The sequence below is a fragment of the Rhyacophila brunnea genome, unplaced genomic scaffold (genome assembly GCF_057557595.1).
Source record: "Rhyacophila brunnea isolate RB1 unplaced genomic scaffold, BYU_Rbru_1.0 scaffold_6, whole genome shotgun sequence".
NCBI lineage: Eukaryota > Metazoa > Arthropoda > Insecta > Trichoptera > Rhyacophilidae > Rhyacophila > Rhyacophila brunnea.
The window spans coordinates 47,267,992-47,288,839 of record NW_028233276.1 but is presented as its reverse complement, the minus strand read 5'-3'; the positions used below and the strand labels follow the sequence as shown (position 1 = coordinate 47,288,839).

At 34.2% G+C, this 20,848-nt stretch overlaps 1 protein-coding gene across 4 annotated transcripts in view; it reads left to right on the top strand.

Annotated features, from left to right (window-relative positions):
- The window catches only part of FucTA (glycoprotein 3-alpha-L-fucosyltransferase A), an 84,288-nt gene that overhangs the window by 58,536 nt on the left and 4,904 nt on the right, over nucleotides 1-20,848 (top strand). For all 4 annotated transcript variants that reach the window (XM_085956304.1, XM_085956303.1, XM_085956305.1 and 1 more), the window contains exons 2-5: nucleotides 5,300-5,506; nucleotides 8,711-8,854; nucleotides 12,190-12,636; nucleotides 18,942-19,136. In XM_085956304.1, coding sequence (XP_085812430.1) covers nucleotides 5,417-5,506; nucleotides 8,711-8,854; nucleotides 12,190-12,636; nucleotides 18,942-19,136 — 876 coding nt within the window. In that variant the 5' untranslated portion in view covers nucleotides 5,300-5,416. The remainder of the gene's footprint in view (nucleotides 1-5,299; nucleotides 5,507-8,710; nucleotides 8,855-12,189; nucleotides 12,637-18,941; nucleotides 19,137-20,848) is intronic.

Genomic DNA, 20,848 nt, shown 5'->3' with positions numbered 1-20,848 from the left:
CACAAATGATTATCACAAATAAATTAATTAAAGATGTTAATAATAAATTGAAATCTTACAAAAAGGTAATACCAGCAGGCCAGAGTCAAAGCGCGATGTGTTTGGGAAAACACAGTGTTCTGCAGTAGAAGCGACAAGACACAGTGAAAACAGATCACATTATAATCAAAATCACATTGATTTTTTCTTCAAAATTTTATTACAAATTCATTACAATTTTTTTTAAAGATCCCCCTCACCAACGTTCCATCTAATTTTTATATTGTATGTTCAGATCATCAACGCGTCTGAGCAGTGGCGTAACTAGGGTTGGTGTTACCCTTCAGTGACGGGCCGTCTAAGAAATATAGAGACCCGGCACATAGGTGGTCATTGATAAACACTATAATACATATTATCTTCTTTTCGTGTACTTTGGCACGCGATAGAACGGGACGGATATAGTGATCCCGCGCGACGTAAAATTTCACTTGCGTGCTCGCGCTAGTCGCACTTGACCTTCGCCTTCCGAGAAACGAGTCGAAGAATTGTGCATGTGATGGTTTCGTGCATTCGAGCAAAACTAAAATCTGGCAAAGGAAACTTTCTTTTACAATATTTTTGTGTGAGGACTGTGCGGGGGATGAAAACATGTGTGCGGACACATTTTGTAGGTGAGCGCGCGCACACGCGCCCCTCACACCATTTTTCTGAGTATGTTCAATGTATATATGCAGTGACGTACCTAGACAAAATGCCGCACCTAGGCAATGCCAAAATGCCGCCACATTTTTTTATACTTACAGTACTTTTTATCATCCTTTCATGACTCCAATATCTAAGAAATGTGTTGTATGGATACATTACTAATGATACCACTAATTAATCTAATTTAAATGCCATTTCTGCGTCAATACACTATATAATCGAATATTTCGAATCTACGATTTCAGATAGGTACATTTAAAAATATGCCTGACAACTTGGTAACTAGCAAACATATTTGAATAAATTTGAAATTAATGCAAGTATGTACCTACCTACAATTCAAATATTATTAATTTTAATATTAATTACAAATTTTGTAATCTACACGTGTCGTTGCTGTTCACTAAGGACGTGACGTTCAAGGACAACGGAAGTAAACAAGACATCGCGAACCTGACAAAAAAAATAAAGTCCTTTTAAAACTTTTATAGTAATAATTAATACATTTTGTTTCCAACCAGTGAGCTGAATTTTTTAATGGAAATATATTTCCGTTATTACTAAGCTTAGGTAGCTATTTCTATATATAAATAGATTCTCCTCGATTTGCCGCCTTTCGGGTAAGTGCCGCCCCCAAGCGACGCTCAATCTGCCTACCCCCGCGGGACGTAACTGTATATATGTGTACAATGTTCTATATTTATGAAGCTATGGCCATGGCATTTTCAATAAGCTACGTATGTCCTGATCAAAGTTTTCTATCCTAGGATCCAGGGATTAGCCAAAAACTACACAAATTAAAAACAAAATTGTGCGACGAATCAAAGATCCTTTTTAATATATTCTGAGTAGCTAATTGAAAATCTTCCATTCACGATCAGATTTGTGACGATTAAATAGTTTCCCTACTAAATCAGATTCGATCGCTCTCTCTGGCGTTATCGCCTTCTCTCAGTAGCGAATGGTGGAGGTAGGCTGTTAAGATCCGCCATAAATAGTCCACACTAAACTTTGTGAGTCATACGTGTTTGTTTTCATTGGACTAAGACTACAGTTAATAGATGATGTGATTTAGTTTTTAAAATTCAATTAAACCCTGCGAAACCAAACCATAATAGATAGCAGTCAAATAATACTCGTCTATCTATAAAATATCTAAAATTATGCCATTAAATCATACATAATTTTGGATATTTCATAAATTTGCATCTATTGTAGTTTGGTTTAGGCAGGACATAATGAATTTTTAATAATTAACATGTATTTCTGATTCAACGAAAACAAATAAGTATGAATGAACAAGTTTGCACAATTTTGTTAGATCGTCCAAAATATACCAAAAATATATTAGGTATGGTTTTTTTTAAAACTTACACTATCTGTAAATTATAGTATGTGTTCAATAAAAACAAATACGAATGACTAACAAAATTTAATGTGTACTTTTTATGGCGGATGTTAACAGCCTACCTCCACCCTTCGCCACTGTGCATAGATATCTTCTTGTAATATGACATAGGAATTAAATAATACGCGTCTCTCGTGTATATAAGAGATGATGATATTTGATGTCAAGCTTTTCCAACATGGTGACATTTGTGCGTATGGTCGTCCATGAAATGAGAAGCATCCTCCGGCAGCACGACATCTTAAACGCGTCTATTATCTTCTCATTCATTTCTCTGGACGTTCGGGTTTCTACCCTGTTCGGTTTAATATCACCGTTTTTTTAGTAACCTTTGTGATGTTGTGGTTTTTCATATCTTGGTAAGACGACCCACGGTTATTCTTGGACAACACAGTTATTTGCTTAAGTTCCTACTCGCAGCTACCATAAGAATTTAAGCTAGAGCCGAGGTATACGGTATCGCTTTCAAAATGGATTAGCCTGTCGGGCATAGGGATTGCAATACCGGTATTCCAGTATTTATCAATACCGAAATACCGTTTTTAAAAATCCAAAATACCGGAATTTTCGGTATTAAGAAAGCACACTCGTTTACGTTTTTGAAAATGAATTAAAAGTTATGTGCTGTTAAAATTCAAATATATTGAGTGAATCCAACAGAGGTGTAAAAATAATAAATTTCATAATATATATTTTTATATGTAATTGTCGCGATGAATTATCATAATATTATTTCGTAAATAGAAAACATCCGTGACAAAAATCTTCAATTTATTATTCTATAATTATTAATTATTAATGACTGTACAAGCGTTGAATTTAAGAACCTTTTTCTGCAGCCGGACTTATTTGCACTTAATGAACTTTTGAGGGCTTTAGTTGAAATTATCGATATATTGAAATTATTTGTATAAAATCACTAGTTCTACAATTATGATCAATACATATTTTTAAATGTCAACATAATAAATGTAGGTATGTAGATTTTCGATAAAAAATAATATTTATTGATAAGCATCTACTTTTTTTTTGAATGTTTAAGAAATACCGGCATTCAATAATAAATACCGAAAAACCGATATTGAAATTTTCATTCGGTATTACAATCCCTACTCAGTGAGGACACGCTTGTCAGTTTGATCGACAATCGTTAATTTCGTTTTGGATTCGTTAATGCCAAGGCTTTATTCAGCGATTGATAAGGTACCCCGACTGATTATTATGACGTTGACATAATGCTTGCTAACATATTGTACTGGCAACTTTTCCCCAGCAGACTTTTTACAAATACATTTTACCTTTTTTCCAAAATACTATATCACGTAGATTTCCCAAAGGTAATTTCTTCAGGCAATAAAAAAATGTTTGTTACTTACATTTCAATAATAAATTTCACAAAAACCAGTAGAATTTTTTTATAGCGCCGTTTTATGGCCATTTCGGTTTTCTTTTTGTGTAAATTTTGTTAATCATTAAACGATTGCGCAAATACGCGAACAAAAATTGCGGTAAATTGAACGCCATAGGCAATTGTACGCGACCAGATCCTTAAGTTAATTTAATAACGATATTACATAATCACTGTGATGTTGAAGAAAATGAACCATAACCATTATGGCATTGCAAATTTTGTGTATTGACCATGGCCTCGACAGGGGGCTGACAGGGCTCTAGTCTGTGGGCAAGAGACTTTAGCGTTATTATTTAGGGATGCATTTATGAACAGTGCAGCAACCGTATGGGATTGTAAAACAATCTTGAATTCAAATACGTTCGTCTGCGGTCAATTAACCGTGAGCTGATTGTGCCATATTCGTACAAATAATGGTGTTTACTTTCACGCCGTTACGTAAATTTTCAAACACAACAACAATAATTACAAGATAAAAAAAACTTTTATATACTTTTTTAAATTTTCTGTTGAATCATATAAATTGACTTGACTAGCTTAAGGGCGGACATGCTCAGCGTGGGTCAAAATGGAGCTTTTTTCTATTTTTAAATCATGATCCTGGACATACCTTAAACTTTGTAGATAATCTATTTATATAACTTTGAAGCCTTATTATCCTTTATATTTATTTTAAACATTTGATGACTGCATAAAGTATTTTTATTACATAAAACAGTATTCTTTTAAACCTCTCGCTCTAATGTTTTAGAATATACCTAGTCATATTTCAGTACATAAATGTGCAGTGGTGTTAAGATTATTTACATTTATTAATTTTCAAAGACATTTATAAAACCAATAGTATAATTTATGTCGACATTATTATAGTGAAATATTTACGATAAAAAATTATATTGATAATCTCTGTGATCCCAAATTTGACAAGAATAAGACATTTTATTATTCAAAAAATGGGCAAGATTAACACATTTGAAGATAATTCTAAAGATACTAATTATAAGCTATGTCTTTGACCATTCAAGTGTGATAAACATCCTACGAATAATGATTGCTTTATAATAATTATTAACCTAAGAATAAGGTAGTGTTTTTTTGAAATACGCAATTTCTTTTGGCAGTCCCCAGTGATTAAGCTACAACATACAGCCGTAGCCATAAATTAACAAACTATAATTGAAGTAGGAAGTGAAATGATGTTAACGCGCGTGTTTGAACATGTACGGTTTAAAAAAAAATTGGTTAGGTACATGTTCAAACACGCGCGTTAACATCATTTCACTTCCTACTTCAATTATAGTTTGTAAATTTTGAGCATGTTTAACTATATGTTTAACTAGAATTGATGAGCATGTTTAACTATATTTGGATATACCTCAAGTGAAAGTTCTTTGTAGAATTCAATTAAATTCTTATCACGATAAGATACATCCTCATACACACATCAAAGTTTGTGACCGTTCATTCTTGCCAAAGGATATTTCATTTTAAATGTAATTTTTAATATTCGATATGAAAAATAAAAAATAATACAGATTTAACATAAATCTTGCGGGACACATCAAAAAGTCACGCGGGACACACTTTGTGAACCCCTGACCTAGGTGGATACTCTGAATTCAAACCCAGTGAATTGCCTACGATAAATTTATTTATTAATCAAGATAAACAAAGGCACGTTTAGACAGCGATTCATGCAAAATGTTCCGTGTAAAGTGCAGTATTATTAATATTATATTATAATTTTATTTAAAAATGCGTTCTTCACTAAGCTGTGTGTTAATAATTTACAGGCTGAATCCATAATGAAGGATGTCATCGACATAATGAAAAGTGATCAATCAATGTGAATAATTGTTGGTGGAACGTGGTAAATTTTGTGAAGAAGAAGATCTTCCCAGACATGCGCCATGTTACGGCCGAGGGTCTCGCTGCGGAGAGGCTTGTTCGTACTAGTGCTACTGACGGGTGGTCTGCTCTTCTGGCTGAACATTCTTCAGGTGAGACAACTTATTTTGAAATTGATAGGTACAGTAAACTTCTAAATATTCAACAGTAAATCACTTGACACAACCAGTTGTTCAGTGAGGCAGATAATTGTTTAATGGCTTAGGATTCCTGGCTTTCCTTATCACCAAAAGCTTCAGTTTGTGTGTCCCGGTTTCATTAGAGCACGGCATAATTGTGACGCAATCCTTGGGCGCTTTCCTCCCTGATACATTACTTTCTTTGCGATGAACGTACGTTTTATGAAGGAGAAGTTTCCAAAATAAACCCGTCTCATCTGTACGCGGCGGACTACTGAATTTGACAATTGAATACCGGTGAATTACAGAGCTTGATTTTGTGCTTTCAACTAGTAAAAATAACGGCGGACTATAGTTAGTAGTTGTCGGATAATCGAGCGGCGGATTATGCGTCAATTACATTGAGCTACTTTACGAGCTGTTTGTTGGCGAATTTAAAAGCGGGCGATTCAGCTACTGCGATTGTGATGATGACACAAAAAACTTTCCATTCGCTTAGAAGCCAACAAGCTAGCGACTATTTTGACAGAACGTAGTTCGTTTTTACCGGGAGGTCGCTACTACGCTCTACTGCGCAGACGTAGTAGGCCCACACGCCGGCGTGTAGCGTGTAAAGTTGACCGGCTTTCAACTTTTCTCGGTAGATTGTTTACAATCTGCTTGTTAGCTTGTTCGATGATGACACTGGGTGACTTTACAGTCAGATTGTAAATTCGCCAACAAACAGCTCGTAAAGTAGCTCAATGTAATTGACGCATTAGTAGTTGTCGGATAATCGAGCGGCGGATTACTGACCGCCGTATGCATGAAATTTCAAAATCCGTCGAAATTAATCAATAGATGAACTGGTAGTTAGCTTAATCAACTGATTATGACGTTGCAATTGTGACGTCACTCATATCACTTCCTAATTATTGAACATGGCCGCCTGTGATTTATAATCTGCAAAAATGGATTCACACTTCAACAAAGGTTTGCTTGAGACCTTCGTTCATTTTTTAGATTCTGTAGAGCATTTGCGATCTTTAAAAACAGTAATCGTGCTGTTTACAAAACAAAGTTTATAAACATGTATAATTTAGTAAATACTTGATTTTGATTATAAATAAAACCGTACTTTGTTAGTATCTAAAAATTTCTCGAAAAAAAAACTATTTTTACGAAATACCTGTTTTAATTTTTACCATATTTTGTATGTATGCACTATGATCCGCCGCTTTTACTAATTGGACACTTGCCTGGTTTTTGGGGTGGCGGATTACTGAGAGAGTACTGTACCTAGTTTATGTATATTCCAGCCAGGAATAACTTTTGTGTAGCGCTACTATACGTAGATTGACCACTAAATAAAGAAGTTTACATAGTCTGTTCGAGTTGAGGAAAAGTGATAATGAGAAGGTATATGCCATGCCCGTAGTATACGGCAGTAGCGAAGGGTGGACGTAGGCCGGTAAGATACGCCATAAATACTGCACATTGAACTTTGTTAGTCATACGTATTTGTTTTTATTGACTTTAGACCACAATGTACAGATAGTGTTTGTTAGTTTTTAAAAATCAATTAAACTATGCATAACCAAACCATAATAGGTTTGGTATATTTTGGGTGATACGACAAAATTTTGCACATTTTTTTATCTATACTTATTTGTTTTCGTTGGATTAAGAATACATGTTACACATATTATTGTTGGTTCATTTTTTTAAATTCATTACGCCCTGCCTAAACCAGCTATTCTAGATAGAAATCAGGGCTCGAAATGGAACGGAACGCACCGGAGCGCCGTTCCGGCTCGTGAAATTTGTAAAATTATCGTTCCGTCTCGTGGAAAAAATATGTTGACCGTCTGAGCTAGATAGGCCATAGAATAGAAAATCTGACACACTTATTTTTTTAAATACACATACGATTTGATGACTATGTAAATATCTTCAGAAAATTTGTCGAGCGCTCCGGTTCGTAAACTTTTCCATTTCGATCGCTGATAGAAATATTATTCTATCTATAAAATATCCAGAGTTATGTATGATTTAATGTCATAATTTTAGCTATTTTATAGATTGACGTGTATTTTTTGACTATTATCAGGTAGTATGGCTTGGTTTTCGCAGGGTTTGATTGTATTTTAAAAACTAGCCAACACCATTTGTAAATAATTGTAGTATTATTTCAATGAAGGACAAATACGTGTGACTGACAAAGTTTAGTGTACACTATTTATAGCGGATCTTAACAGCCTATCGCATGACCTACCTCCACCCTTCGCCACTAAAACTATTTCAGTATTTTGTTGCCTAAAATGTTGCCATATAAAGTAAAAAGGTTCAGCTTAAAAAATACATAACAATAACAATAAAAAAAATGTAGAGTCCAATATATTTTCAAACGTCCAGTAAGGAAAAATTATGGCAAAATAATAAATACGAAGTAGGAACACCTAGTTTGGGCGGCAAATACCTGTATACTTTTTTTTATTATTAAGCTACAAAGTCTCAATTGAGTCTTATTTAGCTTATCGTTTACATAGACACTGAATACATATGATTACAATACTTACTCATGCAGTTATTACAATTCAAATTTACAGGAGAGAGAAAAAAAAATTTACACTTGTAGTCCACATTCCCTCAGAAACACACTGGAACGTCTTGATATTCGGCCGAGCCAAAAAAATCAAAAGGTTCAGTGGCAATTGGTACTTTTATTTGCTAGTTCTTCAAGAAGTCTCTGTATCTGGGTATCATACAGAAGTATGACAACGTGATTAATAACTTCAATCTCACTTCCGTACTGGCACATGGGGTCATTTATTATACCCAAGCGAGCCAGAGAGCTACAGCGATTAATGGTGACAATTATTGTTCCCCTATTTAGCATTTTATTGGTATAACATGGTTTGGTTTCAGAACTGTAATATGTTTAAAAGAACTTTTCCCCTTTTATTAGACCTTGTTTTTTGATTGTATTATCTGTTTCAGTTTTAGCTATTCTCTTGAATTCCGGCCTATATACTAAAGGTGGAATTGGTATCTCCCGTCACATTTTATTGACATTGTATTGTGTTTACCGTTATCTATCTATGTATATTATGTATTTATATTGTACTGTATTATATAACATTTAAGACTGTTACTTTGTTTCATGGGAAAATATATACAAGTAATATATTTCTGCAGGTCACTGTTTTCACCGGAAGCGGTTCCGGTAAGCAGAACTCTCTGGAGGCTTCCGGGTCGCCGGATCCGAACGACCGGAAGGGGGTACGGCAAGGGTGGAAGTTGGTCATGGGAATTAAGACGGAGGAATGGCCTATTGATGATGTAAGCTATGTTCTTTGTATTACTATTGCTTTATTTCCATATATATCTATACAATATATTGTACGACCCAGTGGCGAAGGATGGAGGTAGGCTGTTAAGATCCGCCATAAACAGTGGACACTAAACTTTGTCAGTTATATGTATTTGTTTTCATTGAAATAAGACTACAATTATTTACAGATGGTGTTGGTTAGTTTTTAAAATTCGATTAAACCCTGCGAAAACCAAGTCATAATAGATAATAGTAAAAAAACACTTGTCTATCTATAAAATATCTAAAATTATGCAATTAAATCATACTTAACTTTGAATATGTTATAGATAGAATAATATTTTTTATCTATTACGGTTTGATTTAGGCAGGGCTTTGAATTTAAAAAAAAATGAACAAACAATAATAAATGTGAAATATGTATTTTTAATCCAACGAAAAAAATAAGTATGAATGAAAAAGTGTGCACAATTTTGTGGTATCCCCCAAAATATACGGTTTGGTTTAGGCAGGGCTTAATTGATTTTTAAAAACTAACCAATACCATCTGTACATTGTAGCATAAGTTCAATAAAAACAAATACGTATGACTAACAAAGTTTAATGTGCTCTATTTATGGCGGATCTTAACATCCTGCCTCCACCTTGCGCTACTGGTACGACCCTCAGGGGTTGAGTAAATTATTACAAATCATGATAAATAATATTTAGATAACTTTGCGTAATATCTGTTTTATAATACACAATGTTGAAATAAAGAAATTACTTCAAATTAAAGGTTGTGAATTCTATACTTTCTTAGATTTTAGAGAATTTCAGAATTCGAGAGATAAGGAATATTTGATTTTCAAGAATTCAAGATTGATGTTTTGGTTTTAAGAATTTTTTAAATCTTTACCAGGTAAACGTTAAAATATTTTTCAAATTAAATTTTCAAAATAACTTTTCTTCCACATTTTTCCCCGTCTAATACATAGTTGCCTTCTTTTGTCAACAACATTATAGTAGATAACTTTTACAAAGAGCGGAAACCAGCAACGGTGTCTTTTTTCCCTAGATTCGTATATAGATGTAGATTTTTTATCAGAACACAAATTATAACAATATGAGGTTTACATAAGTAATTGAATGACAACCATCATTCATAATTTACGCAGAAATGATTCAATGTGTTGAATGGACGCATGTCGTGTAAATGTCTAAAATTCTAATCTTAAATTAACATTCTAAAAAAAGTCACACTAATTCTCGAAAAAGACATTAAAAATTTCACGAAAAAATCTTGATCATATATTTTAGCGAATTCTAGATCACAATTACCTACTACTAAATACATAACTATGGTCTACGATATCTTGCAATAGATTTTTAATTAACTTCACGATAGCTAGACATTTGAAACTTTTAGAATATGCTATATAAGATGCCAATGCATTATTTTAATACTTTTAGCCTTTTCAGTTAATTCTGTTTTGTATGAAAAGTTATTTCAGAAAAATCCGTAAAAAATAAAAGACTATTATTGGTTGCTAAGGAGGTGGTCCTAGCAACTAAATTATTAATATATACTTGCGTATGGAAATCAAAATGAAATGTCAAAATGACATTTCAGTATTCTATATTTGTTTGTTTGTTTGTTTTTTATTTACTTCATATCAAGTACAAGTTTGAGCATAATAATTCAACAGAAAATTTAAAAACGTTGTATATAAAAAGTTCTTTTTATCTTGTAATTATTAATGATTATCTTCTCGGGTTTTTCTTTTGGGCACATCTGAATCATAGATAAGATACTTATAGATTCGCAAGTGTCGAACAAAATTATTCCCGCTATACAGCGCCATCTCTGAGCTGTACCTGAACTACTATTGAAAAAGCCCGCCAATTTTGAAAATATATTTTAATTAAAAATTGGAATATAAAATAACATACACTTAATTATTATAGAAGTTATATATTTTTATTTTTCGTACTTATTTCTACAGTCATATTTAAATTGAGTATGTCATAAAGACAAACCCGATATTAAATATAATTGTGGAAATAAGTAAGAAAAATTAAAATATATAATTACATAATAATTAAGTGTATGTTATTCTCTTACACGTCAATCTAACAATAAATAGTTTAACTCACTCTAATGACGTTAATTGGACAGTTAGTATAATAATTATTCGATTAGTATTAATTGTCAACGTATCATAAATACATAATATGTACCCGGAGAAATACTCGCTGATTTGATACCTGGGATCTTTCGTATCAGTGCAGACTTTTGATGGTATCTATACACTTTCTATTATATAAACGAGATGTGGCGATACCATTATAATATCTATCATTATCAAAATTTACTTTTTTCCGATTTTACACAGTCGATATCTTTGGCATAAAAAAATAAGCAAAAAACAGCAGGAATATTCAATTCGTTACATTTTTCTACATTTAAACGGATATTCAAAATCTGATTACACGTACCTTTGCCCCTAACAAGCTGGCTTATTCCTATTGAATTTATGGGCTTGTGTTTGAGCTTAGTTGAGACAGTTGATGTATCATAATCATCAATTTCTGTAAATTATTGATGGAAGGACTTTACTAGCAGGAGTGATATATATGTAGTTAATTTGATATTAATTATTGTCGCATTTTCTCGTGGATACTTTTTGTGTAGGTACTAAGATAAACTTGGATACGTAAGGACAGTGTTGCCAACTGTCGTTGAAAAAACATAATAGACGGGATACGAAAACAAGCTATTTGGCAGGAAAAAACGCTAGATTTTCTGAAAATAAAATTGCAAGTAAATTTCATTATTCTACCAAGAACGAAGTCAAAACCTTTCCTTCATTCCGATAATCGCTAAACTGATGTCACTTACCTAAGCACACATTAGATTACATATATGATACACTTCACTATAAGTCCATGAATACTCATATTGTTTCAACGTGTTAAATTATGTTGTTTTATTCTCATGCTACTAAAATATGTACCTACCGAGCTATCTGCGTTAAGTATGTTTCTGATGAAATTTGATGCGCATGAAAATAAATAAACTAAATATCTAGCGTATTTTCAGCACATTGAAAGCTTTTGGAGGGATCAACAAATGCTAGTAAAAACGTCACAAGCTATTATGCGTTTTTTGCAAGCTAGATGCTTATCGAAAATTCTAGATCAGGCAAGAAAAGTGCAAAATTAGCAACGCTGCGCGTAGGGACTGTCCAATATTTTTAGTTTCAATAATTCAATTGGTTTCTCATTTTCTCCATACGAGATTGAAGATATTCTAGTAAATATTTAAAATAATAAATAATAACAATCATTTAATTATCTTCAGAATCAGCCAGAGCTTACTGCGGCGGTTGTTCCTGTTGACAATCAAGATGGAGCTATTGGAACGGTGAACCGCGGTCGGATACTTCCGCTGCCATGGTTTGTGCAGGGAGGAAGCAGAAGACCAGAGAAGGCTCTCCGAGATCTTCAAACGGGTCACAGATCAGCAAGACTCTTCCCGTCAGAATCCCCTGACGATAGAATAGCAAACCAGTTGATGTTCCTACCCCCTGACTACGAGGAGAGCGGGCAGAAAACCAAAAAGATTCTCCTTCCAAACGGATTGGGAGCGTGGAATGTTAAACTCGGGAGGGATGTCTTCATGAAGGCCACTGAATGTCCGGTGAGCACGTGCGAGATTACTGCTGATCATGCGGCAGCTTCTGACGCTGATGCCATCATCTACAAGGACCATTATATACCGACGAATGTGGCGAGGCCTCAAAACCAGGTGAGACGTTATAAGTATATATTTTTTAAACAATATTACGAGGATAGTATAGTGTCCTCGTCATATCCACAACATGTTCAGGTTTTAGTTTATTTAATTAAATATCAAAGTGAGACTATTGAAAACTGGAAAGCAGGGAGTGACAGCAGGCGTTGGAAGATGGTATAGGCATTAGGATGAACTTACTATGATAGGACAAGATAATATAAACCGATAGGTACTTCTTACATATAATTTTATAAGTCTATCGGGATAGATGTTCATTAGTCAGACATAGATCAGCAGACAAGTCATCAGGAGCTATGAATAAACAATTTGTGTCATTTTATGTGTTTTTCAGTTGTAATACCATCTGTATGTATGGTTGTATAAGAACAAACATCCCATTATAAATAGTTTTTTTGTTATAAAATAATTTTAAAAGCATTTTGAGTGACTTTATGATGAAATAACACATGCTCTAAAAATACGATAGCTCTGGGTTAGCTGGTTACTATTGTTTCAGACGATTTTGAGTCTGACAGCATTTTGAAACTAAGCGCGTCACAAGTTGAATATGTATTAGGCAGACAAGTTTTAGTAGGTAGGTAGTTACATTAATATCCATTATTGAGAATAATTGTCATAAATTATATGTACTTATTTATTTTACTAGTTTAAACCATATTATTGGAACACGTGCCGCCCTATTTTTCATTATCCTTTCATGACTAAAATATCTAAGAAATGTGTTTTATATATATGTACATTACCGACAAAATATATACTACTAAATCTAATTGAAATGCTATCCCTGCTTCAATAGAAATATTGTGAGTCTTAGGTTTCAGATACATTTAAAAATACACCTGGCAACTTCGTGACTGGCAAAAATATTTGGAAAATTTTTAAATTAGGCAAGTATGTACCTACCTATAATTAAAAAATCTGCACGTGTCATTGCTGGTCATAAAAGACGTGACCTCCATGGACAACAGAAGTAAACTAGATATCTCGAACCCGACAAAAAATACAGTCATGTTAAACCTAGTAGGTATGTTTTTTTTTTTTTTTTTTTTTTTGTGATTTTACCGAGGCTTTGACTGCGTAGTAGGTATGTTAATTACTTAATACATTTTGTTTCCAACCAGTGAGCTGATTTTTAATGGAAATATATTTCCGTTATTACTAAGTTTAGGCAGCTATTTATATATATACTTAATGATTCTCCTCCATTTGCCGCCCTTCGAGTAACTGCCGCCCCCAAGCGACGCTCAATCTGCCTACCCCACGGGACGTCACTGACTCTAGATATTTAAGAATTTTCCCCTATTCATTTGTGGCGTGTAAATGTTTACATTGATATGTTCTGTCAGTAGCGCACCCAGGGGGGGGGCCAGGGGGCCTTGGCCCCCCCCAAAATATGAAAATCATCAGAATGATTTTACACATTAAAATCGAAAGCCAATAAACTATACCTTGGGCTTAGACAAACAACACGACAAAAAATGATTTGTAATTCTCCAGCACCCTTTTTAGCAAAATTTCTTAGATTTTACTTTCTAACAGAAAAATTTCGAAACACTGATGTCAGGTTTTTTTAGAAACCTGTTCCCTAATGAAATTCTCGGTATCCACCCAAATTCTGGAGTGGTATAGGTGATGGCTGGGGAGGGTTGATAGGGCTCAAGCCTGGGGGCCCGGGCTGTGGGGGGCCAGCGTGTCGGATTGACCAGATAAGTGAGATAAACATACATCATAAATTATCTTTAAAAGTAAAAAAGTCGCCTGCGGCGCTATTACACTTCAAGGCTATGAACATTTTAAATTATATAATTGTCCAATATATTTTCAGATTATTATGTGTCGATACTCGACAGCTCCATTATTCAAGTAGATGTATTGAAAATCGCCAATAATTCACTGTATAAGTACCTTCAATTTGAACTAAAACACAATTTGAAAAACGTTAATGTAGTGTTTCACACTGTCTTTAATCTAAGTGGTGGATAGGGGGCCCGTCAAATACCCTAGCCCAATGGTCGGCAAACTCATTAGTCAATAGAGCCAAATATCAACAGTACAACGATTGAGATTTTTTTTGAGAGCCAAATTTCTTAAACTGAAATTATATGCGTAGGTAGTATGTAGGTACACTGCTAATTTACTTAATAAACTTTAGTTAAAGTTTTAAGTCCTAATTAAATTATAGGTAGGTACACTGAATAAAACTGAATATCATACGTAATAATGATCTTATTTATTAATAAAAATTAAATTGTAAGTCAGGTATCCATAAAATTGAATCATGACAATGACTGACAAACTCAATGTGAATAATGGCCTTGCATCTCCTTGTAAAGTTTGGGTAAGTCAGGTTCGTATGTTGTTGATTTAATTTTAAGCACGATTCCAGGTTCTCATCAATAAATCGATTTCTCATTTTACTTTCTTGGTAATCTTTTTACTAACCACAAAATTTGCAATATTAACATTGTTGAAAGATTTTATTCAGGACCTAATTAAATACAGAACTTTATTTTTCTTGACGCTTCTCCTCAGCTGCTTTCTTCCTTGCATCATCGACAGAATATTTAGCGCAAAATTACGAGTTTTTAGTTGTAGTATCTCTCTAAATTTGAATGCGCTAATTTTTCCCGACACATAAATAAAGGTCGGTAAGCCATTTAAGTTTTAAATAAACGCGAAGTCTCGGTCTATTCAACATTACATTTACGGTTATCTTCTTCCATTTTCTTTGCTTCTTCTTTGTAGCCATGTCAAATATGGCAGAGAGCATCTGTGGCAGAGTCGCACTCAAGGGGCCAAAGAGCCGCAGTTTTTCGACCACTGCTCTAGCCTGAGGGCCCGTTTCAGGATGTCGGAGCCATGGTGTAGGTACACCGAGTGCAATAGACAAAAGACCGATTAATGAGATATTAGGCTGTGTTGTATTGAGTAGGTTGTGTATAATTTAAAAGCAATAATACTTTTTTTGTCCATTTTCAATTAATATGTTGAAACCTCAATATTAAAAAACCAAAAATCTGCGATAAACATTCGGCGAAAAGAACGACTACACCCACTACGGTGGTGGTGTAAATCAAAAGAATATTTTTTTCGGTGGAATTCGGCATAAATATTGTAGCTCTCTAGACCAGTGTTCCCCAAACTTTCGACATCTGTGTACCCCTTCTATAATTTTCGTAACACTGAGTACTCCTCGTCAAAGAAAAATGCATATAAGTACTTTAATAACAATCAAAATATATTCCTTTTGTAGAACATAAACAAAATAATAATAAACGAAAAATAAAATTCATTCATAATAAAATATAAATAAAAGTTATATTATAAAAAATAACATTCATTATAAACCATGAGAAGGATGAAATTATTTATGTTGAAACGACAGATCATCATAATTTGGTTCCCTGGTTATTAATTTTAATCTGAGATGCGGTTCCACACCCAAAGGCTGTTCCTTTTTTTTACTTAATATCTACAAATGCTGAAAAAGCAACTTCACATAGATATGAAGTTGAAAAAGGCAATGTATTTCAGGAATTTCTCTGTTAAAACTGGATACACATGTTGCATTTGCAACCTAAATGATGTTTAAGTACACTCCTTATATTTATTTTGCAAGAATGCGTCTGAAGCTAATAATTCCAACAATTGCTCTTCTTCCGCATGCGATAAACCTTCTAGCATGGATGTTGTATTAATGCTTGTTGCACCAGGCGTAGCCATAACCAGGTGCAGCGCGTACCCCCACCAAACTCTTCCCGTACCCCAGGGGGTATGCGTACCACACTTTGGGAAACACTGCTCTAGACCAAGCAGGTAGCACAGTCGATATTATTTAAGTAATGTTTAAGCATACTCGGTACACATGTCCAGCATGGTCGCTGTTCACTTCCAATCCGCCAATCGCTGATGACACGCTCAACGGTTACCGCCACTATGCCTCCAATTTAATAAAAACTAGGAGAAACTGTACAAATATATCGCCGTGTATTGTGAAATTATGTAAAAATATTTATATGAAGAAGAAAAAGAGCATATGGGACTAATTTCCATTCTCCTCCTTCGGCCCCCCCCCAATAATAAATCCTGGGTGCGCCACTGTGTTCTGTGAGGAAAATGAAACTACGATATTATGTGTATATCATTCATTGACTCACCTGCATGCATAATCTCGTCTTGTAATTTTGTAACATCTAAGCATTCTAAGCAAATGTTTGTATGAATGATTATAGCCTACATTCTAAGCGTAGTTCATTAACTTTACATCGAGAAATTTATTTAGGCACGCATATTCACATGGTCGGTCATTTGACTTTGAAGGAGCCATGGGATAATAGTACTTATGTACATACATATAGGAGAAAATTAAGAATAATATTGGTCCATTTTTCTAAGTCTAAAAAAATAACATTTCGAATATCGAATTAAATGTGTCGCGTAAATGATTTTAATTCATGGCAAACTGAAAAAAAGATTTTCCCCATATGAATTATATTCTCCCTGCCAATTAAAACGGGTCCTGCAGAGCTTTTAACACTTTTCCGTTATGTTTCTTGATCCAAAATAACACGGATATCACTCAGAGTAATTCCGTATACCAGGCGGCTATCTACAATAATTGGTAACACAGTGATAAGCGTGATAAGACATACTGCTCTGAGTCTTACCTGATTCCAAATGCATCAGTTTAGAACATGATATTTTTTTTTTATCCAATTGTAGATTAAAAGTAGGATGCATTGTAAATCAAGTATGACGCATTTATAATATATACTGCTACTACTACTCAACGAGGCTTGCGATGGATTTTCGAAATCGCTGCATTTCACTATGCAATTGTCGTATTACATCTTGCTGTAAACAGTTAACACGGACGTGAGCGGCCGTGTTAAAAAAATGACACCTGGCAGTTCACATCCCAGGATAATTATTAACTGTCTGATTACGATAAAGCATATTTATCTTTTTTTTTTATTTTGGGGTAAAGTGATATGTTAGAATAGCCTGGCTATAGCTTCAAATAATATGAAAACAATGCCATCGCATCACATGAACTCAAGGTAAGCCCCGCCATGGGCAAGACGTGTGCAATGTCATGTTAGGCCCGTTTCAGACGGGACACCGGTGTCGCGCTCAATATAATATAGGAGGCCTTTGAATTCGAATAAACGTGCTTTTGTATTATGTTTATGAACGCCCCAGAGCTAATTAGTCAACGCATAATTTCGCGTTATAAATTAAAATATAAAACTGGCTGCGGTAAGAAAAACAAGTGTGTCGGCGGCTTGAGAATGTAGCGGCCGACGGAAACGTGTACCAGACACGCGTTGACTCATTATCTCTGTAGCGTTCATAAAAATAATACAAAGGCCCTTTATTCGAATACAAAGACCTCCTTATTATATACGAGCGCGACACCGGTGTCCCGTCTGAAACGGGGGTTACTCGGTATATAAATGTATAAATTAGACTCAACCAACCTCACGTGTGGCAAATCGTGTTTTTAATTTCTACAAATTTACACAATTTAGATCACGCGATTTTACGTATTTATTATTGAAGTGGTTTAGAAAGGAGATACGAGTGACAGGTAATTGACACCATGTTTTTGTAGGTTGTCAATTTTTATTAATAATAATATGAACTCACGTGACATGGTGATAATGACGTGTTTCTAGCTTTAGTCATGTAGTAACTCAAGGCCAGTCCATTCATCACTTCATTTTTTTTTTATAATACTATTGTTTATCTATTATATTAACGATTTCAAAGTATTCAGTTTTATTTCCTCCGTTTTCATAATATTATGAATAATAAAATCGTAAATTACAACTGATAAACTGTGTATTTATATTTTGTAATACTGTTCTGAAAACATAGATAATAAGTGTTTCTCTGACACATTATAATATTGATTGATAACATTGATAAAAGGGCATGTGAGACTAGAGACGAAAGTAACAGTCATGTTTTAATAAACGTCTCAAACGGGAATATCTTACACAATCACTGTCTTCATCAATGAGAACACAGAAGCACACAGTTTGGCAGACACTGTCTTAGTGATTAAACCAGGTTAGCAAAACATTCACAGATAAAAATACAATATCTTTTGAATCTCCGTCTGTAACGCTGATTAAGTCTGTGTTTATAACGCGTTTCCCATAAAATCGATATTTACGATCAACAAAGTTTTGCAACACCTAAAGAGGAAGATAAAAATGACACGTTATTTTAATACTTAGGTATTTTTATTTTACAGTGAATCAATATAATAATGGGTCCATCTTTTTTAGGTGTGGATGCTTTATTATCTTGAGTGTCCCTATCACACCCCCAACATCAAGAGTCCAGATGTGTTCAACTGGACAGCCACATACCGCAGAGACAGCGACATCGTGGCTCCGTATGAGAAGTGGCATTACTTCAACCCCCAGGTGACACAGGTTGATAACACTGACAGAAACTATGCACTCAACAAGACCAAAAAGGTAAATACTTACTACTATTCTACAGTACCTATTATATGACACATGCTGTAAGAAGTCAGTTAGCTAAATCATACTGTTTCAGCCTTAACGCGTAGGTATTCAATTCAAAATGTAAAAAGAGAACATAATATAAACATACAAAAGCAGTGAAAATACAATTATACATCTATATAAGAGATCCTATTTTAAGAATTTATAAAAAAGCGTCCACCTAAACTCACTTTCACGCAAGTGGAATATATCAACACCCGAAGCAACTTAGATGAACATAGTTATCGCCCTCCCAATTGTCATTACCAGTGGCAGGTTGGTTCTGCACCTTGGGAGAATAAACAACAGATGCTCTCTATTTCTAAGATAGTTGTCAGGGACACACAGGTCAACACTGCCCAGAATGGCAGAGTTCTCATTTATTCCTTAAGTCCAAAAAAATACGTAGCTAGATAAAGATCTCTTCTAAATTTTAAATCAGATTTAAATTTCTAATCTAGATGCAATATAGGTACGTGAGCACAGTACAGTGATAATAAATAGAATTCCAATAAGCTATAATGTCAATACAGTAAATTTTGACGCAGGGTTTTCAATGTGTGAGTGTCCTACGAAAATGAACCACATATAATAGACTTGCAATAGTGTATGTAATACACCAATATTAAATGAGCGTCAACGCATAAACCTAGAACAGTTGTCGGTATTCGACGTATGACGTATTCTTGACAGGTGTATAAATTTATCCCGTATTCTCTGTATTCGACATCGGTTGCCTGCTTCTCCTTACCCGTTAGGTATTTCATTTCCCATTATTTCTGAGTTCCCTGTACGTGCGTAGGTACACATACAAAAACCCGTAGACACCAACACAAAGTAAAGAATGCTTTGTTTCTGACTTCCTGTTTAACAGCGATTACCACACCTATATAACAATTTGAAATCACCATGATAGTAATGATGACTATTTTACTGATAATGATTAGAAGATAACATATTATATGTACCATGAATAGATTCGCCGAAGAAGTTTATTAAAACCATTTAATACGATTTTCGTTTGTAAGAACGTGTCTATGAGAAAAATACAAATCAAACCTTATTGTAATTAACCATTTATTTTATTCAACGAATAATTCACAAGATTTAAAAATGTACCATTCTAATTATTGAACATAGATAATTTTGAAAAACACTTTCTGAATTGATTGAATCGCTTGATTTAGAAGAGCGCTGATGGGTGGGTATTAAAAGTGGCCAATAGTTAAAAATTTGTCGCGATTAGTATATCACCGCGTAGCATCGAGGTAATGCGCGGATGGGGTGTAAACCCGGGAAATGTAGTGTTTGATTCCCTGCCGGGGTGGCTTCAAAAAAGATTTTTTTCTATTGGTTATAATATATTTTCTAAGAAAGTGTTTTTCAAAATTATGTATGTTCAAACCTTATTAAAAACCTTATTGATTTAAACACATCGCACCCATGTCAGCCTTATGCCGTGTCCACACTGGCAACCTCATTAGATTTTACGATAATTAAGATAATTATCGTAAAATATAATTTGGTTGCCAGCAACTTGTTGCCAGTGTGGACACGGTATTATACTCGTATTTTAATAATAGAACGTAGATGGCCTATAATCAATAGCTATACGGTGGTATAGCCTAGGGATGGACAAATTACTGCCAAGGACCAGATCCGGTTCCACCTCTTTTTGTACG